Source organism: Pongo abelii, chromosome 23 (genome assembly GCF_028885655.2).
Source record: "Pongo abelii isolate AG06213 chromosome 23, NHGRI_mPonAbe1-v2.0_pri, whole genome shotgun sequence".
Classification (NCBI taxonomy): Eukaryota; Metazoa; Chordata; class Mammalia; order Primates; family Hominidae; genus Pongo; species Pongo abelii.
This window is the reverse complement of record NC_085929.1, coordinates 24701952-24722772: the sequence shown is the minus strand read 5'-3', so window position 1 is coordinate 24722772 and position 20821 is coordinate 24701952. Positions and strand designations below refer to the sequence as shown.

Sequence of the window (20821 nt, the reverse complement as noted above, 5' to 3'; positions counted from 1 at the left end):
GCTCCACCTGACTTCCCATCGCTATCCTTCCCCACCCGCCTCCCTGGTAGAGAAAAGCTGAGTGTGTGATGCTGTCTGAATGCTGAGCACGGCCTTTTGCGGCCAGTCCACTGCATACGCTGCCCCTATCGGAGACCTCCACCTTAACCCTTTCCAGCCTGGAGGCTCCTCCCAGGTCCCCACAACAGAAGTGACTTCCCTTGCCCTTGAATTCCTGTAGCACAAGCCCTACTGCCCCCCATTAAAACGGCAAAGTCCTTTTGTGGAAAATAACTTTATTCATGATTGTGTTTATCACAGTATCTTATGGAGAAGAGATGATCAATAAATATTTGCCGAATAAATGAATAGCAGTTACAAAACACTTGATTTATATGGAATTAATGTTGGTTCTCAAAGTGAAAAATTACAAACAGCACTGATATTCAGCCAGTATACAAGTCTGGTCACAGCAGTTGTAAAATACTGAAATACCCCCTGCCACTGACCTTTGGCCCCCAGATGCCTCCCACTGCCACTGCTCTCCCCACTGGGAACCCCTGAAGTTCGCACAGGCTCATAACTAAAGGGCTAATGTCTTGCACAGCAGCGAGCACCCAGGACCGAGCAGCCACATGGCCGGGTCCGCTGGTGAAAGCATCCATTCTGACTGATCAGGATCTGAGGGGCCTCATTGTTAAATATTTTGATAATATCCCTAATTATAAATAAGGCTCAGTTATATAGTTTGAAAACAATGCTTCTCCTCATTGCAAAATCTCTTAGAAGACTCTGTAGATCCAGGAACGGAAATGGAAAATGACAGCATGTCAATCTCTGAAGGTTTTGGGCATACCCATTAGCACTCCATCTTCATGTAAACCAGAAGATATGCAGTTTCCTGCCTAGAGAGAAGAAAAGACACATCAGCACAGCGGCATGAAATCTTCATCAGAAAACAATGCTTCATTAATCCATGACAGGACAAGCGTCAGCAAACTTCCAGGTAGCTGGATTAAGCCTTCATCTATCCATCACCTCGGAGAGGAACAAAATAGGTGTGGCCTGGGAAGATAAGCACTACGTTTCTATTAGTTAATATCTAAAGCGGAGGTTAACAAGCTATGGGCACACAAGCCAAATCCAGCCCTCTTGGGGTTTTTTAAATCTACTTTCAACTTTTTAGATTCAGCTGAGCACATGTGCAGGTTTGTCATGTGGATATGAGCATACTCCCCAACAGTTAGTCTTTCACCCCTCCTCTCCCTCCCCATCCAGCAGTTCCCAGTTGTTGCCATCTTTAAGTCAATGAGTCCCCATGTTTAGCTCCCATTTATAAGAGAGAATATGCATTATGTTTTGTTTGTTTGTTTTAAATGGAGTCTTGCCCTGTAGCCCAGGCTAGAGTGCAGTGGCACAACCTTGGCTCACTGCAACCTCTGCCTCCCAGGTTCAAACGATTCTCCCTCCTCAGCCTCCCAAGTAGCTAGGACTACAGGTGCCCACCACCACGCCCAGCTTTTTGTATTTTTAGTAGAGACAGGGTTTCACCGTGTTAGCCAGGATGGTCTCAATCTCCTGACCTCACGATCTGCCCGCCTCAGTCTCCCAAAGTGCAGGGATTACAGGCGTGAGCCACCATGCCCAGCCTTTTGTTTATTTTTTGATGAGACCGGTTCTTGCTCTGTCACCAGGCTGGAGCGCAGTGGCACAATAATAGCTCACCACAGCCTCGTGCTCCTGGGCTCAACTGACCCTCCTGCCTCAGTTTTAGCTTCCTGAGTAGCTAGGACTACGGGTGTGTACCACCATGCCTAGCTATAATAATTTTTAATTTTTTGTAGAGATGGAGTCTTGCTTTGTTGCCCAGGCTGGTCTTGAACTCCTGGCTTAAAGTGATCCTCCTGCCTCGGCCTCCCAAAGTGCTGGGATTAAAGGTGTGAGATCACACCCAGTCTCCAAGCCTCTTTTTGCAAGTAAATGTAATTGGACCCCAGCCATGCTCATCTGCTCATGTACTGTCTACGGCTGCTTTTGCTCTATAGGGCAGAGTTAAGTGGTTATAACAGACACTGTACAGACCACAAAGTCTGAAGTACTTTCTCTCCAGCCCTTTACAGAGAAAGTCTGCCAATCTCTAATCTCAATAACAGGGAAATCAATGACAACCACAAAGTGACAAAGATTGGGTGTCTAAGATGGATGCTCAGAATAAACGAGAGAGAAAGATGCAAAGTAGGAGGAGGATTTCAAACGCAAGCTTCACCTAATCCGTTATTTGTCAAATGACCAGGCCTATCTCTGTAGCTGAAAATCACCTCAAATAGCATCTCTGATATACAGTCTCAAAGCTCAGCCAAGAAATTTACAAAGTCTCTCTGCTTTAACTTCATCCACCTTTTTTCTCTCCAGCTTCTCCTCGGTAGTTAATGATTATAAAAATATTTATTGGCTCACACCTGTAATCCCAGCACTTTGGGAGGCCGAGGTGGGCGGATTACGAGGTCAGGAGATCGAGACCATCCTGGTTAACACGGTGAAACCCCGTCTCTACTAAAAATATAAAAAAATTAGCCAGGAGTGGTGGCAGGCGCTTGTAGTCCCAGCTACTCGGGAGGCTGAGGCAGGAGAATGGCGTGAACCCACGAGGCGGAGCTTGCAATGAGCTGGGATCCCACTACTGCACTCCAGCCTGGGTGACAGAGCAAGAATCCATCTCAAAAAAAAAAAAACAAAACAGTGTGATGGCCAGGCGCGGTGTTCATGCCTATAATCCAAGCACTTTGGGAGGCTGAAATGGATGGATGGCTTGAGCCTAGTAGTTTGAGACAAGCCTGGCAACACAGCGAGACCTCATCTCTACAAACATTTTTTTAAAATATGCCAGGGATGGTGGTGCATGCCTGTAGTCCCAGCTATTCAGGAGGCTGAGGTGGGAGGATCACCTGTGCCCAGGAGTTCAAGGCTGCAGTGAGCTATGATCACACCACAGTGCTCCAGCCTGGACAACAAAGCAAGACTCCATCTCTAAAAATAAAATTAAAAAAAAAAAGATCTTTGCTGTAAAAGAGGTATGCTCAAATGCAATAAAAGCATATAAGAAGGCCGGGTGTGGTGGCTCATGCCTGTAATCCCAGCACTTTGGGAGGCTGAGGCAGGCAGATCATGAGGTCAAGAGACTGAGACCATCCTGGCCAACGTGGCGAAACACTGTCTCTACTAAAAATACAAAAAACAATTAGCTGGGCCTGATGGCACACACCTGTAGTCCCAGCTACTCAGGAGGCTGAGTCAGGAGAATCGCTTGAACCTGGGAGGCGGAGGTTGCAGTGAGCGAAGATTGTGCCACTGCACTCCAGCCCGGCAACAGAGCGAGACTCCGTCAAAAAAAAAAAAAAAAAAAAAAGAAAGAAAACCATACAAGAAGCCCCTACGAATCTGGGTGAATCAGCAAAGGCTTCACAGGATAGGAAAAGGCCATGAGTATGAAAACATGAGTGGGGAGTTGGCCTAGATGGTAAACGAGGAGGACAATACGGCCGGGAACTGCATGTGCACAGCAAACGGGAGATGGAGGGCACGGCTGATTGGCAGCTACCTGTACTTTAATATTCCTGGAGTGTGACGTGTGAGGCAAGCATGGGGTGGTGGGGTGAGTGCTGGAGATGAGGCGGACAGTGAGCCAGCCATCAGCATGTTAGTAACAGGGGAATCCACGGGCATTTCCTGCAGCTCCAAGGACCCTATGTGAGCTCATCAGACTCCCATTACCCAAATCCGTTTCTTACCAGTGGTAGTTAGGATTTCCATAGGTACACTGGATGTCTTCCCAGGACACCTGGAAGCCAGAAACAAATGAGGTCAAGCAGCCAGCTGACACAAGCACCCACAGAGGACAGGATGCTATGGTGTGCCCCTCATCCTCCAGACAAGCCCACCCCTAGCAACTCCCAAGAGCCTGGAGCAACAGCAGGAGGATGTCTTGTGCAATGAAGTATTTTTAGCGCCCTTGTCCCTGTGTTTAAACTTGGTCATGCTTATCCCAGAGGCCTAACTTACATATTTCTAACTCTCCTTGCTCTCTAGACATTTCCCACAAAGCAGAAAGCTGCAGAGCATGAGCCTAGAGCACCAAAAACTTAGAAGTGGAGGGAAGTGAATTGAACCCTTACAGAGGTGCAAACCACATGGGGACTTCAGACCGAAAAAGGCTTGAACCCTCATCAAAGGCCTCACACCCAGACAGCAGGACCACAGTGTGTCTTGATCTCGGAGACCCATGCAGCCCTGAGCCCAGCATTTGCTAGAGGTGGCCAATCCAGGGCAGGAGGCAATTGTGGACGATGTTTCTTACCAAGCAAATATTGGAGTCATTGAAGCAGAACCATTTTCCATCCACAGCATTCCGGATGTAGACACAGTAATGACCGGAGTCTGCCATTCCCACGTGCGCAATCACAGCAAAAAGCTCAAACTGCCCTCCAGGCTGGAAAGAAACAGGCACGAGACAGTTCACCCACCACCACAAACACGACTGCCTCACACACTTATACCTGCCCACCCTAGGTCCGACTCTGGGACTTTAGAATATTAGAAAACAGTCCCGACCCACGGCCAGTGGGCACCCTCCAGGAGGGGCTTTCCTGAGTGTGGATCCTGTACTGCGAAGGCTCAGCAGCTTGACAGGCAGAGCACACAAGAGATGGAAGGCAGGAGGTCACGAGAGAGGCCCCTAAAGCCAAGGCAAGATTGGAACTTCCCCCTGGGAGGGGTGGGGATCATCAGAACACAGTTCTGTTTCTCCACAAGCTCAGGAATGACCCTAACCTGAGCCACTATACCCAGCCAAAAAAGTCTTTTGTAGAGGGAGGGGAGACAGAGGGCAAGGGCGGCACACGTAAAGCTGAGTCACCCCCAGTGGAGGCTGAAATTATCCCTATTTCCATTTGCAGACTTTGTGCAGAACTTTACAAAATGCAGGGCAATATCTGTATCTAAATATTAGTTTACAAGAAATAAAAAGGTTACAGGAACATGTTAAATGATACCAACCAGCCAGTGCTGGCATTTGAAAAAAATATTCAACCAAATCAACTGCAAGGAAAAGAAAATGAGCGGAAATCTAAAAGGAACTTAAGAAAGAAACTTAACCAAATGCAAGTGTAGGCGTTGTTTGGATCTAGCGTCAAACAAAACACATAGATTATACAACAGTCAGGAAGTCTGAACGTTGACCAGATATTTGATGCTATTAAGGAATTGCAAGATGGAGATGATTATCTTTTGAGTGCTTTTATTCTTTAGGGATACATAATGAAGTGTTTATAAATGAAATAGTATGATTTGCTTCAAAAAAATCCAGTACAGGGTTGGGTGAAACAAGAGGGTGGGTTATAGGAAAAGCAAGACCTGCCATGAGTTTTGGTAACTGTTATAGCCGAGGATTCACTGTCTAACTCTTCCTTCACTACACACTTTGGTATCTATTTGTAATGTTCCATAACAAAGTCTTTGTTGTTGTTGTTGCAAAGGTTGAGTCTTGCTTTGTGGTCCAGCTGGGCTCGACTCCTGGACTCCAGCAATCCTCTTGGCCTCCCAAAGAGCTGGGATTACAGGCGTGACCCACTGCATCCAGCCAAAAAAGTCTTTTTTAAGTGAAAAACAATTTTAAATATACTTCATCGGGCAGAATCTGCAGGTAGAAATAAAAAGAACTAGAAGGAAAGAAAAAGAGAATCCTATGAAATGTATACGGCCTAAGTAGCTAAAGAAATCATATAATAGGAGCTATTGTAACGTATTATCAGGCCTTAATTTTCTAATTATTATTTGGCATAAATAGCCAAACAGACCAATAAAACAGAAGAGACACTCCAAAAATAGACCTGTACATATGGGAATACAAAATTTGCTATGTAGCATTTCAAATCTATGGAAAAAAGATATTTGTCTTTTTTTTTTTTTTTTTTTTTTTTTTTTTTAGTTTTTCTTGTTTTGTTTTTAGAGACAGTGTCTTGCGCTGTCACCCAGGCTGGAGTACAATGATAGATCATAGCTCACTGCAGCCTCAAACTCCTGGGCTCAAGTGATCCTCCCACTCAGCCTCCCAAGTAGCTGGGAATAAAGGTTTGTGCTACCACACCCAGCCAATTTTTTTCTTTTCTTTTTTTTTTTTTTTTTTTTGAGAGACGGGGGTCTCATTATGTTGCCGAAGCTGGTCTCGAACTCCTGGGCTCAAGCAATCCTCCTGCCTCAGCCTTTCGAGGTATGGGATCACAGGCATGAGCCACATCACCTGGCCTTGTGTCTCTTTTTTTCTCAGAATCTCTCAATGAGTTATTATCTCAGGACAAGTAAATTAAACTTTACTCTGATTAAATGTGGTCCAGTCAACTGGCTACTTTATGATTATTCTCAAAGTGGGCACACGCCATCTGAAGAAGAAAGTTTGGTTGGTACTAAGAACCCACAATGACATGTTTGCCTATGCATTTCTATGTATTCCACGTTACTTCCAAAGGAGCCTACTGAATTCTGGATTCTGTCCCTCAGTGCTGTGAGGCATATGAACACAAATCCAATATTCAGAAAGAAGAAAGTCTTTTGAGGCTGGGGACAGTCTCTGAGGAACAGGTGGCTCCTAGCAGACTGGGAGTGAAGGAAGGGAAAACGGAAAGGACGTGGCATCTGGGGAGAAGCAGGATGGCAAGGAGGTCGGGATCATCCCACCTGCTCCTCAGCATCACAAGACTCTTGCTTCGTTGGAAGGACCTGACTGAAATCCAAGCTCTGGGGGAAGTACAGGGAGTGGCAGATCTTTCTCGTCTGTGAATTCCTGATGGAGAATCGCATGAGGTGGATTGTCAGGGTCTGGGGAAAATGGGTCAGCTTCAAGACCTGAAAAAACAAAATCGCTCTGGAGATAAAGTCCACTTGGAATGAGAGAGTCAGAGAAATGTCAGGGCTAGCAACGTGTTCTTCCCAAAAAGAGGGGAGCAGGGTGACATCACGGAGTTCAAGGCACCTGTTCACTGAATCTGCTGAGCTCCTCTGAGAATAATGCAAAACTTGGCTATTCGACCACCGTGTGGCCCCCCACAACAGGCACAAGGGCACGGGGCTCTGCACAGGTACCAGGACCCAGGGAGCCACCGCGTCTGCTCCAGGGAGCTGGTCTTGCCCCGAGGGAAACGCCCTGCTGGCTGCTCTCAGGCCCCCTCCTGCAGGCCCTCTCAGTGATGCGACCATGAGAAGCCACATCCATGGCTCTGGATATCAGAACCCCAGCGTCCCAGATACTAGCCAGACCCAGATTCCCTTTCTCACCCACTGCCGGGTGTCCTCGGGGGCCTCTGATGATTCTATCAGGAAATCCACAGGGGGCAACCCCAGACTAGTGAAGGACAGATGACCCCTGAACAGCACGGGTTTGGACTGTGTGGGTCCACTTATACACAAACTGTTGTAAATAAATACAGTCTGCCCTCCCCCATAGGCACGAGTTCCACATCTGCAACCAAATGCTCATCAAAAATACAGTATCCCAGATGCACAATCGCATACATGAGGGACTGACTTTTCCTATACGTGGGTTCCACAGGGCCGACTGGGTGTGACTTGAGTGTGTGTGTATTTTGGTAAAAGCAGGGGTCCTGGAACAAATCCCCCATATGCACCGAGGGATTTAGGGAATGAGTACCTGTTTCCTATGGGTCTTCTTCCCACAGTTCTCACAGAAGCACTTGCTTTTTCTTGATAACTCCCTGGGCTGGAAGAAGCAATGCAGGGCGTCCTCCTGTCCCACCCAAGAGAACAGGGAAAAAGCAGCGTTGGTATTTCCCACCTTGAGTACTATATTCATCTGTTCTCACACTGCTGTGAGACAATAGCTGAGACTGGGTAATTTATAAGAAAAGAAATTTGATTGGCTCATGGTTCTGCAGGCTGACCGGAAGCATGGCAGCAGGAAGCTCCCAATCATGGCGGAAGGCCAAGCAGGAGCAGGTGTCTTACCTGGGAGGAGTAGGTGCGAGAGACCAAGTTGGGAGCTGGAGTGCAGGGGCGCGATCTCGGCTCACCGCAACCTCCGCCTCCCGGGGTCAAGCGATTCTCCTGCCTCAGCCTCCTAAGTAGCTGGGACTATAGGCTGTGCCACCACACCCAGCTAATTTTTTATGTTTTTAGTAGAGACAGGGTTTTACCATGTTGGCCAGGCTGGTCTCAAACTCCTGACCTCAGGTGATCCGCCCACCTCAGCCTCCCAAAGTGCTGGGATTATGGGCGTGAGTCACCACACCCAGCCCGGCTCCACACTTTTAAACAACCAGATCTCATGAGAACTCACTGTCACAAAGACAGTACCACGGGGGATGGTGCCAAACCATTCACGAGAAACCCTCCCGCATGATCCAATCTCCTTCTACCAGGCTTTACCTCCAACACTGGGGATTACAACTCAACAGGAGATTTTCGGGCAGGGACACAGACCCGAACTGTATCAGGTACAGCCTCCCCACACTTTGCAGCTGAGGGTTTCAGCTTTTCTCCTGGTTCTCCTCATATCCCCCTTAATGCCTGGCCTGGTGTGGTCCACCTGGCAGGATCTCAAAGGGCACCTACTGACGGGAGGAACAAAACAGGAGGGGGCTCCTATTAAGGGAGCAGGATGAGGGAAGGGAGGTAGGAGGGAAAACATTTTTGCCGAAACAAAGGAGAAATTGGCCAGAGCCATGAAAATAAGTGACTTTTCCGAAGCCAGAGATAGATCAAAGAGGGAGGGGGAATTGGCCACACTGTGCTGTGTGGTGCGATGCTTTGAGGGTTTGTCCTCCCCAAAACCCGGGTTAAAACTGAATTCCCAATGTGGCTGTATGGAAAGGCAGGGACTTTGAGAGATAATTGAGGAGGGCAAGGTGGCTCATGCCTGTAATCCCAGGGAGGCTGAGGCAGGTGGATCACTTGAAGTCAGGAGTTTCAGACCAGCCTGGCCAACGTTGTGAAACCCCATCTCTACTAAAAATACAGAAATTAGCTGGGCATGGTGGTGGGCACCTGTAATCCCAGCTACTTGGGAGGCTGAGGCAGGAGAATCGCTTAACACCAGAGGCGGAGGTTGCAGTGAGCTGAGTTTGCGCCACTGCACTTCAGCCTGAGCGACAGAGGAAGACTCTGTCTCCAAAAAAAAAAGGTGTGGTGGGGGTGGGGGGAGTTATTGCATCATGAGGGCACAGCCCTCATAAATGAATTAATCCACTCATAGATTAATGGGTTAATGGGTTAATGGGTTATCCTGGGAGTGGGACTGGTGGCTTCATACGAAGAGGAAAAGAGAATTGAGCTGGCACATTAGCACGGTCAGCCCCCTCGCCATGTGATGCCCTGCACTGCCTCGCCTCAGGACTCTGAGAGTCCCCACCAGCAAGCAGGCCCTCACCAGGAGCAGCCCCTCAACCTTGACTTCCCAGCCTCCAGAACTGTAAGAAATAAATTACCTGGTCTCAGATATTGAGTTATAACAACAGAAAATGGACTAACACATACAGGGGCAGCAAATACCAAGAGAATCCCCTTACCAGTGTCTTCAGGGGCTTTGAGTCCACATCAAAAAGAGAAAGTGGGAGGGTGAGCATGCTGCTGTTTCTGCTACTCTCCATGGCACAGTCAAGGCAAATCAAGGAGTCCTTCATCCGGATCATATACAGGGCCTGCAGCCTCTCCACCTGCAAGAGGGGGAGCAGAGAGGTGAGATGGGAACACCACCATAAGCCAGGTCAGGCCAACTGCCAGAAGGTGAAGCCAAGAGACAGAAGCTCCTCACAAAGGTGCAAAATAATACCAGTAACAATATTATGAGACTGTGATAAGTGTTTTATGTGGATTCTTTTTTTTTTTTTTTTTTTTTTGAGATGGAGTCTTGCTCTGTCGCCCAGGCTGGAGTGCAGTGGCAAGATCTCAGCTCACTGCAAGCTCCGCCTCCCGGCTTCACGCCATTCTCCTGCCTCAGCCTCCCGAGTAGCTGGGACTACAGGCGCCCACCACCACGCCCAGCTAATTTTTTTGTATTTTTAGTAGAGACGGGGTTTCACCGTGTTAGCCAGGATGGTCTCGATCTCCTGACCTCGTGATCTGCCCGCCTCGGCCTCCCAAAGTGCTGGGATCACAGGGGATTAACTCTTTTATTTCTCTGCACACTACAGGAACAACAGCTGAATGAGGGAAATGAGCAGCATCTTAAGCTTCCGAGTGCTCTTGTTCTAGGTTCTTACCAAGTGCACATCAGTGATCTGGTCCTTCATCAGGTTCCAGAGTTTGAGGTACAGTTGAGCAGCATCATGTTGGACAAACACTGGCCACAGAGAAAAGGAACAGCCAATTAGTGAGGTCTTCAGAGTTGTTTCTCATGCCCTGGTACTTAGACACACATGAACACTCATCACTTTGTCTCTTCCTAGCCCTCCACCCCACTGCAAGGCTAAGTTGGCACTACAGAAGAAGTGATCAATAAACGAACGGTAAGTTTGGTATTGATTTTTGAGAACGCCTCTTAAAACTTAAGCTCCAGTGCCAGGTGTAGTGGCTCATGCCTATAATCTTAACACTTCGGGAGGCCAAGGTGAGAGGATCGCTTGAACTCAGGAGTTTGAGACCAGCCTGGGCAACATAGCAAGACTCTATCTCTATAAAAAATTTAAAAAATTAGTTGAGGGTAGTGGTGCATGCCTGTAGTCAGAGCTACTCGGGAGGCTGAAGCAGGAGGATCACTTGAGCCCAGGATGTTGAGGCTACGGTGAGCTGTGATGTCACCACTGCACTCAGCCTGGGGAATGAGATGTCCACAGGGACTTTGAAAAGCACTGATACATTCCTGATGATCTAGAAGGCCAGGCGCATGCCCAAGTAAGACCTGAGAGGGCTCCGATCCCTCCCCTCTGGCTGACCACAAGGCCACATGCAAGAAAGCAATGAAGGCGAATACAGAATCACGAACTGCCCAGTAACAATAAAACAGCAACAACAACAAACCCTGCTGTGGGGACCTCTGATGTCCAGTGTTGCCACCTTACATTATCTAAAATGTTCATTTTCCAACAAAAGAGACAAGACATACGATGAAACAGAAAAGCATGGCCACACACAGGAAAACAGCAATCAGTAGAACCTTTCACTGAGAAGCCCTAGATGTTGGCCTTACTAAACAAAGACTTTAGCTGTTATAATATGTTCAAAGAAATAAAGAAAACCATGTCAAGGAAGTAAAAGAAACTATAAAAATGCTGCCTCACCAAATAAAAAGTATCAATAAAGAAAAAACTATAAAAAAAGAACCAAGCAGAAACTCTTGAGTTGAGGAGAACAGTAACTGAAATGAAAAATGTACTAGAGGAGGTCAATAGCAGATTAGAGCTGGCAAAAGAAAGAATCCATAAATCTGGAGCTAGGTTGATTGAGGTTCTCCAGACTGAGGACGGAAGGAAAGCTGAACACAGTACCCATGCAGCCGAAAAGCTGATGAGCTGCTCACCGCATGTAGAGTTCAACTAACTCTGATACAAAAAAAAAATGTGATACAAAAGGTTTTATATACAAACGTGAATTTATTCTGAAGCCAGCCTGGGGGAAGGAGCAAGACACATCCTGCCTTTTAATGTGCCATTTCTCCTTTGGAGGAGAGAGGGGCATTTTCATAAGGTGTGTTGTGGGGGTGGGGGGAGTGAGCAATGGCGGTTTTCTACCGGGCAGTTATCAAGTTCCCAGCAGCTGAGTTGGCGCCTTTCTGGGCAGAAGTAAATTATAAAAGTGGCCAAGTGGGCATGCTTTCTCCATGCCTTCCTAGTGGGTGAAAGACAAACCCCTAGAGGGTGGAAGTTTCGAAGCCACCCCCTGGCAGGGAGAGTTCCCTGGTGGGTATGCTTTGGGCTGCAAATCTACTGCCAAGTCTCAGGAAAGATCAGCTGGAAGAACTTGCCCTGTTCTCAATCAAACCTCCATCAGCCTACCTCCATTTACGGATTCTTCCTTTTGCCCAGCAGGGAATGTCTGGAGAGGGGTAGGCAAAAGGTGATATTTGCATTTCTAAAGGGCTAACAGGAAACAGGAAACAAGGCCAGCCGCAGTGAGGGGTGAGGGATGGGAAGAGGAAAAGTGAAAAGAAAATAATAAGAAAACTAATGAAACGATCTCTTAGAAAATGGGAGTACTCAGTTACACCCAGGTGGGTTCACTAGTGAACGATGGGTTCTACCAAACATTTATGGGAAAAATTATACCAATTCCCTACAACCTCTTCCAGAAGACAAAAGCAGAGAGAACACTTCCTAACTCATTCTCTGACGCATTATCCTAACACCAAAACCAGACAAACATTGTAAGAAAAAAACCTAAAAACCAGTATCTCCTGTGAACATAAATGCAAAATTCCTCAACAAAATATTAGTGAATCAAATTCAACTATGTATAAAAAGAATCACAGAGGGTGACATAAGCGAGATGGTAGAGGAGGAGGCTCCTGGTGCTCCCTTCTCCCATGGACACACGGTAAAACTCTCATCTACACACAGATCAACTCCCTCTGAAAAAGAAACCCAGAAACTAGCTGAGAGAGGCCTGCACTGGGGGCAATGGGGAGAATACCCACATCGCAATGGGTTGGAAAAGCTGAGACACACTCGCTCCACAAGCCCCACCCTAGACACAGTACCTTACTGTGAGGAAGGAATCCCTACTCCCAGCTGTCTCCTGGAGAGGGGAGGGTTTGGACCACACATAGGCAGCCCCAGCTTTTGCAGTTCCCACTAACCCTAGTGGCTGCTAGGTCACCTAGCTCTGGGAGCAGACATGGGTCAGCAGTTATGAATCCTCTGCGACCACAGAGGGCAAAGAGGCAGTTTTAAATGGGCACGTGATCACTTCCAGTAGCTGTGCTCCTGTGCTCAGCACAGAGCAAACCGGCAGAAATGCCAGGCTCCTAGTTTCTCCCTGGAAGGATATGTCTGTGGGCTCTCCTAGCTGTTGCCCGAGGGATGGGCTTCTATTAATAACTGGCCTGCACCTGGAGCCAATGAGGCAGGTAAACAATAGATTTCCAGGAGTCAGGACAGGCCTGTGGGCAATTCCCATGCCTTCTCCCACCCCCTGCTCTACGATAAATCAGGTCTCTAACTTCACACATTGAGTACACAACATTTACCCCTCTCAAATGAAGGTCTAGCTCCTCAGTCACCGAGCTTTGGGAGCTGACAAGGCTCTGTATTTGTGAGTCCCACAGGGGCACAGACACCAAAGAACATCCCCCCCAGGCCCAGTGCAGCGTGAACAGGCAAAAAGGCCCGGCTCCCACTTTCTCCCTAGAAGGAGTTTGTCTGCACAGTGCAGCTGCTGCCCTGGGGTTTCCATGCATCTAGGAGCTGACAGACCAGGAAACCACTGCTCCTCTGAGACCCTGAACAGGCAAGTGAGCACCTCCACAGCTGCTCCCATTGGTTTGCTCGACAGATAGCGTCAAGCTTCCAACTAACCTGTCTGTCTCTAAGCAGAGAGCAGCCAGCATTCACTAGGCCCCTGGGGGTGACAAAGAGTAAAACAATGCATGAAAGAGTGTGCAGTTTAAACACAAGTGCAGGCACTTGCCACAGATCCTCTGTCCAGCATTTTGCAGAGCAAGTGGCGGATAAGCTCACGCTCCCAGCTTTTCCCTGAGGATAGAATAAACTGGAACACACATTTAATGCCCCAACGTCTCCAGCTGCACCTCAAGGGGCTGGTTTCTATTTCCCCTGTCTGGGCCACTGACAGGACTTGACACACTCTAATCTCCTGAGGGCCGCTAAGAACATAGATGACAGTTTGGACAACACAAAGGGTCAAGAGGCGCTCCAAGTGTCTGGCAGGGCTAATTGGTAAGTTCGTCTCTTATACAAGGCCAGTGGGACAAGACTAGGAGAGGTATTTTTCTTTTTTTCTTTTTTTTTTTTTTTTGAGACGGAGTCTCACTCTGTCGCCCAGGCTGGAGTGCAGTGGTGCGATCTCGGCTCACTGCAAGCTCCGCCTCCTGGGTTCACGCCATTCTCCCGCCTCAGCCTCCCGAGTAGCTGGGACTACAGGCGCCCGCCACCACACCCGGCTAATTTTTTGTATTTTTAGTAGAGACGGGGTTTCACCATGTTAGCCAGGATGGTCTCCATCTCCTGACCTCGTGATCTGCCCGCCTCGGCCTCCCAAAGTGCTGGGATTACAGGCGTGAGCCACCGCGCCCGGCCTGGGAGAGGTATTTTTCTTAACTAAAGTACAGAAAATAACAGAGAATCAAGAACAATGAAGAACAGAGAAATATGTTCCAAGCAAAAGAACAAGATAAATCTCCAGAAAATGCCCCCAGTGAAATGAAGATAAGTGACTTACCTTACAGACAATTCAAAATAATGATCATGAAGATGCTTACCATGTCTAGGACAGCAATGCATGAACAAAGTAAGAATTTCAGCAAAGAGACAGAAAAAGTTCAAAAGAAATAATAGAGCTGAAGAATACAATAACTGAAATAAGAGCTCAAAAGGGAAGCTCAACAGACTAAATCAAGCAGAAGAAAGGATTAACAAACTAGAAGATAGGTCACTGGAAATCATTCAGAGGAGCAAAAATGAAAAAGAATGAAAAAGAGTGAAGATATCTTAAGAGAGTTAGGGGACATCAAGCAGACCAAAATAGGCATTATCAGAGTCCCAGAAGGAGGAGAGTGAGAAGAGACAGAAAGCTTATCCAAAGAAATAACAGTCACGAGTTGGAGATCAACATTTCAGTCAATGGCAGACCACATTACCATAGTGGCCATAGCATGCAGCCTAGCTGTGTAGTAGGCTGTCCCATTTAAGTTTGTGTAAGTCCACTCCATGATGTCCACACAATGACAAATTCACCTTCTGATGCATTTTCAGAACATATCTCTGTTGGTAAGCAACACATACCTATAATGACTGAAAACTTCCCAACCCAGGGAAGGAAATAGAAATCCACATCCAGGAAGCCCAAAGGACACCAATAAGACTGATCTAAAGCAACCCACATCAAGACACATCGTCATCAATTTCAAAAGTTAAAGACAATTCTCAAAGCAGCAAGAGAAAAGCAATATATTAGACACAAGGGAAAACCTGCAAGTGTGGGATTTCTTTTGGGGGTGATGAAAATGTTATGAAATTAGATTGTGATGATGGAGGCATAACTCTGTGAATACACTACAAACCTTTGAATTGTATGTTTTTAAATGGATGAATTTTACAGTATGTGATGCACATCTCAATATAGCTATCTAAAAAAAAACAACACCTAACCTATTTGTGAATTATTTTGTAGAACACGTTTTCTCTTTTTTATTCCTTTATTCTGTTTTCCTGCAGTTCCCTAACTGTGGTGGAATAAGCTTGGAGGAGATGCCTTCACTTACTCTACTGAGAGGCAGAAAAAGGGTAGGTACGGAAGTAAATGTCCATAAATAATATCAATTCTGCACCTCCAAAGATGTGTGCCTCTTACGCAAATGTCTCTATTATCTGAGGGGTCCAGGCTACCTAACTTCCTTCTTGTTGCTTCACTGCCCATTAGTTCCTCTCTTCACTCTCTCTCTAAGCTTCCCACCCCCTTTGGATCAGCAGCCAGGAGCCCAGTGGGAGGGTATCTTACGGGGCACATTGTACTTCTGCAGGCAGTAGGCCAGCTCCAGGGGCCGCACTGCTTTCTGCCGGCTGTCCTGCATCTTCTCCAGCAGCAGAAGCATCTGGAAAGGGACGCTTCTCCTCTGCTCATCAGCTCCCCTGGGCACCGTGATCCTGCCACACAAGAACAGCCAGAAACCTCCTTACATGTAGTTCTCAAAGCTAGGTGCACACTGGAATCACTTGGGAGAAATTGCAAATCTTCATATCCAGGCCACTCCCATACAAATTAAACCAGAATTCTGGGTCAGGGGGTGCGGGGCACGGGCAGTTACCAGAATTTTTCAGTTCCTCAGATTATTTCAATGTGTGGTCAAGGTTGAGCAGCACCATATGAGTGAATCTGCTCTACAGGGGACCCTCTAGAGAGGGGGATCAGCACGACTGCTGCCTTGGCCCCTCTGCACCCTGCCCAGCAATCATGCGAGGCTTCATCTTAAAAAAAAAAAAAAAAAAGTACCGATACCTGGGCCGCACCCCAGACCAACCTAAGAAGTTTTAGAAATAATGTGTAGGCCAGAATATGCAGAAGCCAGTCTTTCCTCTGCCAGCTTTTGAGAGAAGGTCTCAAAAAGTCCAAGTCACTGTGAATAACGGAATATATTAAAAATGAAATAATACAGGCTGGGTGCAGTGGCTCACGCCTGTAATCCCAGCACTTTGGGAGGCTGAGGTGGGCGGATCACGAGGTCAGGAGATCGAGACCATCCTGGCTAACATGGTGAAACCCCGTCTCTATTAAAAATACAAAAAAAATTAGCCAGGCATGGTGGCGGGCTAGTCCCAGCTACTCGGGAGGCTGAAGCAGGAGAATCGCTTGAACCCGGGAGGCAGAGCTTGCAGTGAGCCAAGATCGCACCACTGCACTCCAGCCTGGGCAACAGAGCGAGACTCCATCTCAAAAAAAAGAAAAAAGAAATAATACAAACGCTTATCAGCCTGAAGAACAGTCTTACCTCTTCAATATCCTGGCGAAGTCCACATTCATTACAAATACCTGAATCAAGGAGTTAAGGCAGCAGGTCTGTCCAATGTTGTGTAAACCAACCAGGCCTATAAGGGGAAGAGAAAAAAAAAGCTGAAGGCAAGGCCTAGGTAAAGAAGTTGACAAGGCTGGGCATGGTGGCTCACGCCTGTAATTCCAGTACTTTGGGAGGCTGAGGTGGGCGGATCACCTGAGGTCGAGAGTTCAAGACCAGCCTGGCCAACATGGTAAAACCGTGTCTCTACAAAAAAAATCCAAAAATCAGCCAGGCGCGGTGGCTCGCGCCTGTAATCCCAGCACTTTGGGAGGCCAAGGTGGGCAGATCACGAGGTCAGGAGATCGAGACCATCCTGGCTAACACAGTGAAAGCCCGTCTCTACTAAAAATGCAAAAAAAATTAGCTGGGCGTGGTGGTGGGCGCCTGTAGTCTCAGCTACTCAGGAGGCAGGAGAATGGTGTGAACTTGGGAGGTGGAGCTTGTAGTGAGCCAAGATCTCACCACTGCACTCCAGCCTGGGCGACAGAGCGAGCCTCCATCTCAAAAAAAAAAAAAAAAAAAAAAAATCCAAAAATCAGCCGGGTGTCATGACAGGTGCCTGTAATCCCAGCTCCTTGGGAGGCTGAGGCAGAAGAATTGCTTGAACCCAGAAGGCAGAGGTTGCAGTGAGCCAAGATCGCGCCACTGCACTCCAGCCTGGGCAACAAGAGTGGAATTCTGTCTCAAAAAAAAAAAAAAAAAAAGTTGACAAAAATCTAACGTTTTTCTTAAAGCTACTAAGGACATGAAGTCCTGTAAAGTCTCTCAACTACGATGTGTTCACTCAGCTTGCAAACAAATCAGAGAGAAGATATCAAACATGAACCTTTAAAAAGCTCTATCACAAGGGCCAAGCACAGTGGCTCACACCTGTAATCCCAGCATTTTGGGAGACCGAGACGGGAAGACCACCTGAGGTCAGGAGTTCAATACCAGCCTGGCCTACATGGTGAAACCTCATATTTACTAAAAATACAAAAATTAGCCAGGTGTGGTGGTGCACGCCTGTAATCCCAGCTACTCGGGAGGCTGAAGGAGAACTGCTTGAACCTGGCAGGCAGAGGTTGCAGTGAGCCAAGATCGTGCCACTGCACTCCAGCCTAGGTGACACAGCAAAACTCCATCTCACAACAACAACAACAAAAAAGAGTTCGATAACAAGAAAAGTTTTAATATAGTCCATTAGGAAAAGTGAGATGTCACCAAAAGTATATATTACTTACTGCCAAATGAGTAGTATGAGCAATTGTTGGGAGAGAAAAAGAAACATTAGAGAAAGCATAACTGAGAATATGGCTTCCTCTCATTCAAATCGTTCTCCACGGAGCTAAGTCCAAATGTGCATCTGTGGGGCTCAGGGATAAGAGGGACTCCCCAGTTTGTCTATATCGGACTCCAGTGGAGAGGACTCTGCCCAGTCCCCACTACAGGGAGGCAGGAAATAAATCAGAAGGTAACTTTGGGGAAGAATCGCCTAATCCAGTGTCACCCTGAGAGGCTGAAAGGCAGAAGGAACTTACAAGAATACGAGAAAAACAAAAGATAACATTTGTCTGACCCCTACCAACCAACCTCCTCTTTTCCAACCCAACCTTAGGCTCAGCAGACCCCACAAGGTAAGCAATTTAAGAGGGAGGAAGTACCACTAATCTCAGGATTCTTGGGGAAAGGGCTTTGGCTTATGAGACACGACAGTAAGAAAATAACAATCTGGGGTTGCAGGTGAGCACAGATTTCTGCTCCCAGACTATCAGGAGCACACTGCTTCCAGACAGACCCGAATAAGGTAGCAGTAAAGACGGGAACTAATGCTAAGTGCCTCTAGACGCCCAGCACTGGTTTAAAGCAGTTCCCACAGATGACCCCATTTAATCCTCCCAACAACCCTATGTGCTTGGTACTATTATTACCCCCATTTTTTTTGTTTATTTTTTTGTTTGAGACAGAGTCTCACTCTGTCACCCAGGCTGGAGTGCAGTGGCATGATCTCAACTCACTGCAACCTCTGCCGCCCAGGTTCAAGCAATTCTCCTGCCTCAGCCTCCTAAGTAGCTGGGATTACAGGCACCTGCCACTGCGCCCGGCTAATTTTTGTATTTTTAGTAGAGACGGGGTTTCACCATTTTGGCCAGGCTGGTCTTAAACTCCTGACCTCATGATCCACTTGCCTCGGCCTCCCAAAGTGCCACCGCACCCGGCCTTTCTTTTTAAGACAGAGTCTCGACGGGGCGCGGTGGCTCACGCCTTTAATCCCAGCACTTTGGGAGGCCGAGGCGGGCTGATCACGAGGTCAGGAGATCGAGACCATCCTGGTTAACACGGTGAAACCCCATCTCTACTAAAAATACAAAGAATTAGCCGGGTGTGGTGGTGGGCGCCTGTAGTCCCAGCTACTCCAGAGGCTGAGGCAGGAGAATGGCATGAACCCGGTAGGCGGAGCTTGCGGTGAGCCGAGATCAGGCCACTGGAATCCAGCCTGGGGACAGAGGGAGACTCCGTCTCAAAAAAAAAAAAAAAAAAAGACAGAGGCTGGCTCTGTTGCCCAGGCTGGAGTGCAGTGGCGTCACAATCCCTGCCCCGCCACTGGGTTCAAGTGATTCTCCTGTCTCAGCCACCCGAGTAGGTGGGACTACAGGTGCGTGCCACCATGTCTGACTAAATTTCTATTTTTACTAGAGACAGGGTTTCACTATGTTGGCCAGGCTGGTCTCCAGCTCCTGATCTCCTGATCCGTCTGCCCTGACCTCCCAAAGTGCTAGGATTATAGGCATAAGACGCCACGCCCAGCCTCTTTTTTTTCTTTTTTTTTTTTATTTTGAGGCAGAGTTTTGCTCTTGTTGCCCCGGCAGGAGTGCAATGGTGCGATCTCAGCTCACTGCAATCTCCACCTCTGCAGGAGAGCAGGAATCTTCAGTGATCCACGGGCAGATCTGTAGCCATTGTGGGCACCTGTTCTTCCCGTGACCTTTGTGCCCGGGTCGCAGCACGTGCTGAGATCGCGCCATTGCACTCCAGCCTGGGGGACAAGAGCGAAACTCCATCTCAACGGAACCCTTAAGGTCGTTCTGTCACTGGGGCCATTATGAGCACACACACCCACTCCCTCAGGTTTAAAAGGCGCGTTGCCCGGCAACAGAAGGAACTGCTGGCTTAGCCTTTGGCCGAGTTGGCAGCTCCACGAGGACCCTCAGAGTCCAGCTCTCCAGCGTTCAAGCATCCGACGGTTCCGAGTCCTCCCAGGAGCGGTTACCTGGGCACTCTGTGCCCCTCATTCCTGTCAGGGCCCAGGCTGAGGACCTGCTAGTAGGGCTCAGTTGCCTGGAGTCCGTTCAGCCCATCCCCCAGTTCACTTTGCTTGTGGGATCTCCCCGTTTCTCCTGCCCCTGGACTGAGTGGCAGGCCATCCCACAAGCACCCGGACACTTGGCATCAGTGGTGTCAAGACAACTCTAAGAAGGTTTTCTGTGATCCTGCAAGACCTGTGTTCCTTCCCGGTGATTCTGCCTTCAATTTGATTGCACAGGTACCACAGCAAGCCAGTGCTGTGTGCGCCGAATTCCAGGGCATCCTCCAGCTCAGCCACTACACTGAGCACAAGGAATCTCTGTGGGACCCAGGAACAGGTAGTCACCCCTTTGGGGCCCACAACACCCGGCTGTCCCCAGACTTGTGGCCAGGGAAGATAGTATTGAGGGCCCTCAAGGAGAGCGGGACAGGGATGGCTGAGCAGGACAAGGACCCTAGAGTCCAAGAGAATCCTGATGATCAGAGAAGGGTCCCCGAGGTCACCAGGGATGCACGGTCTGCATTTCGGCCCCTGTCGGACAACGGAGGCCTCTCTCCCTTTGTGCCCAGGCCCGGGCCTCTGCAGAGAGACCGCCATGCCCAGAGGTCAGAATTCAGATATAACCAGAGATCCCAGACCTCCTGGACGAGCTCGTGCCCCGAACTAAATTCCATCTCGAGCTCCTACAGCTCTACAGGAGGCCTCCTGGGGCCAAAGCGGAGGTGGGGGCCAGCCTCATCCCACTGCCAGCTGACCCGCAGTTCCTCAAAGACAGTGAGGGAGGACGGACCTCAGGCTGTCTCTTCTGGTCACACCCAGTGTGAAAA

The 20821-nt window shown here is 48.2% G+C and overlaps 1 protein-coding gene across 2 annotated transcripts; it reads right to left on the bottom strand.

Moving 5' to 3' along the window:
- Window positions 1-258: 258 nt before the first annotated feature.
- LOC129052507 (ubl carboxyl-terminal hydrolase 18-like) lies at window positions 259-17042 on the bottom strand. 2 transcript variants are annotated; one of them, XM_063722754.1, is made up of 10 exons: window positions 16862-17042; window positions 16643-16739; window positions 15655-15800; window positions 10245-10324; window positions 9552-9698; window positions 7679-7774; window positions 6709-6876; window positions 4334-4465; window positions 3768-3817; window positions 259-884 (listed from the first exon to the last, which is right to left on the bottom strand). In XM_063722754.1, exons 2-10 carry the CDS (start codon window positions 16672-16674, stop codon window positions 839-841), a joined length of 897 nt encoding a protein of 298 aa, XP_063578824.1. In that variant the 5' UTR covers window positions 16675-16739; window positions 16862-17042; the 3' UTR covers window positions 259-838. The 2 variants fall into 2 exon arrangements, with proteins under 2 accessions (XP_063578824.1, XP_063578823.1); XM_063722753.1 differs by having other exon boundaries at window positions 16643-17031.
- Between the last annotated feature and the right edge of the window lie 3779 nt (window positions 17043-20821).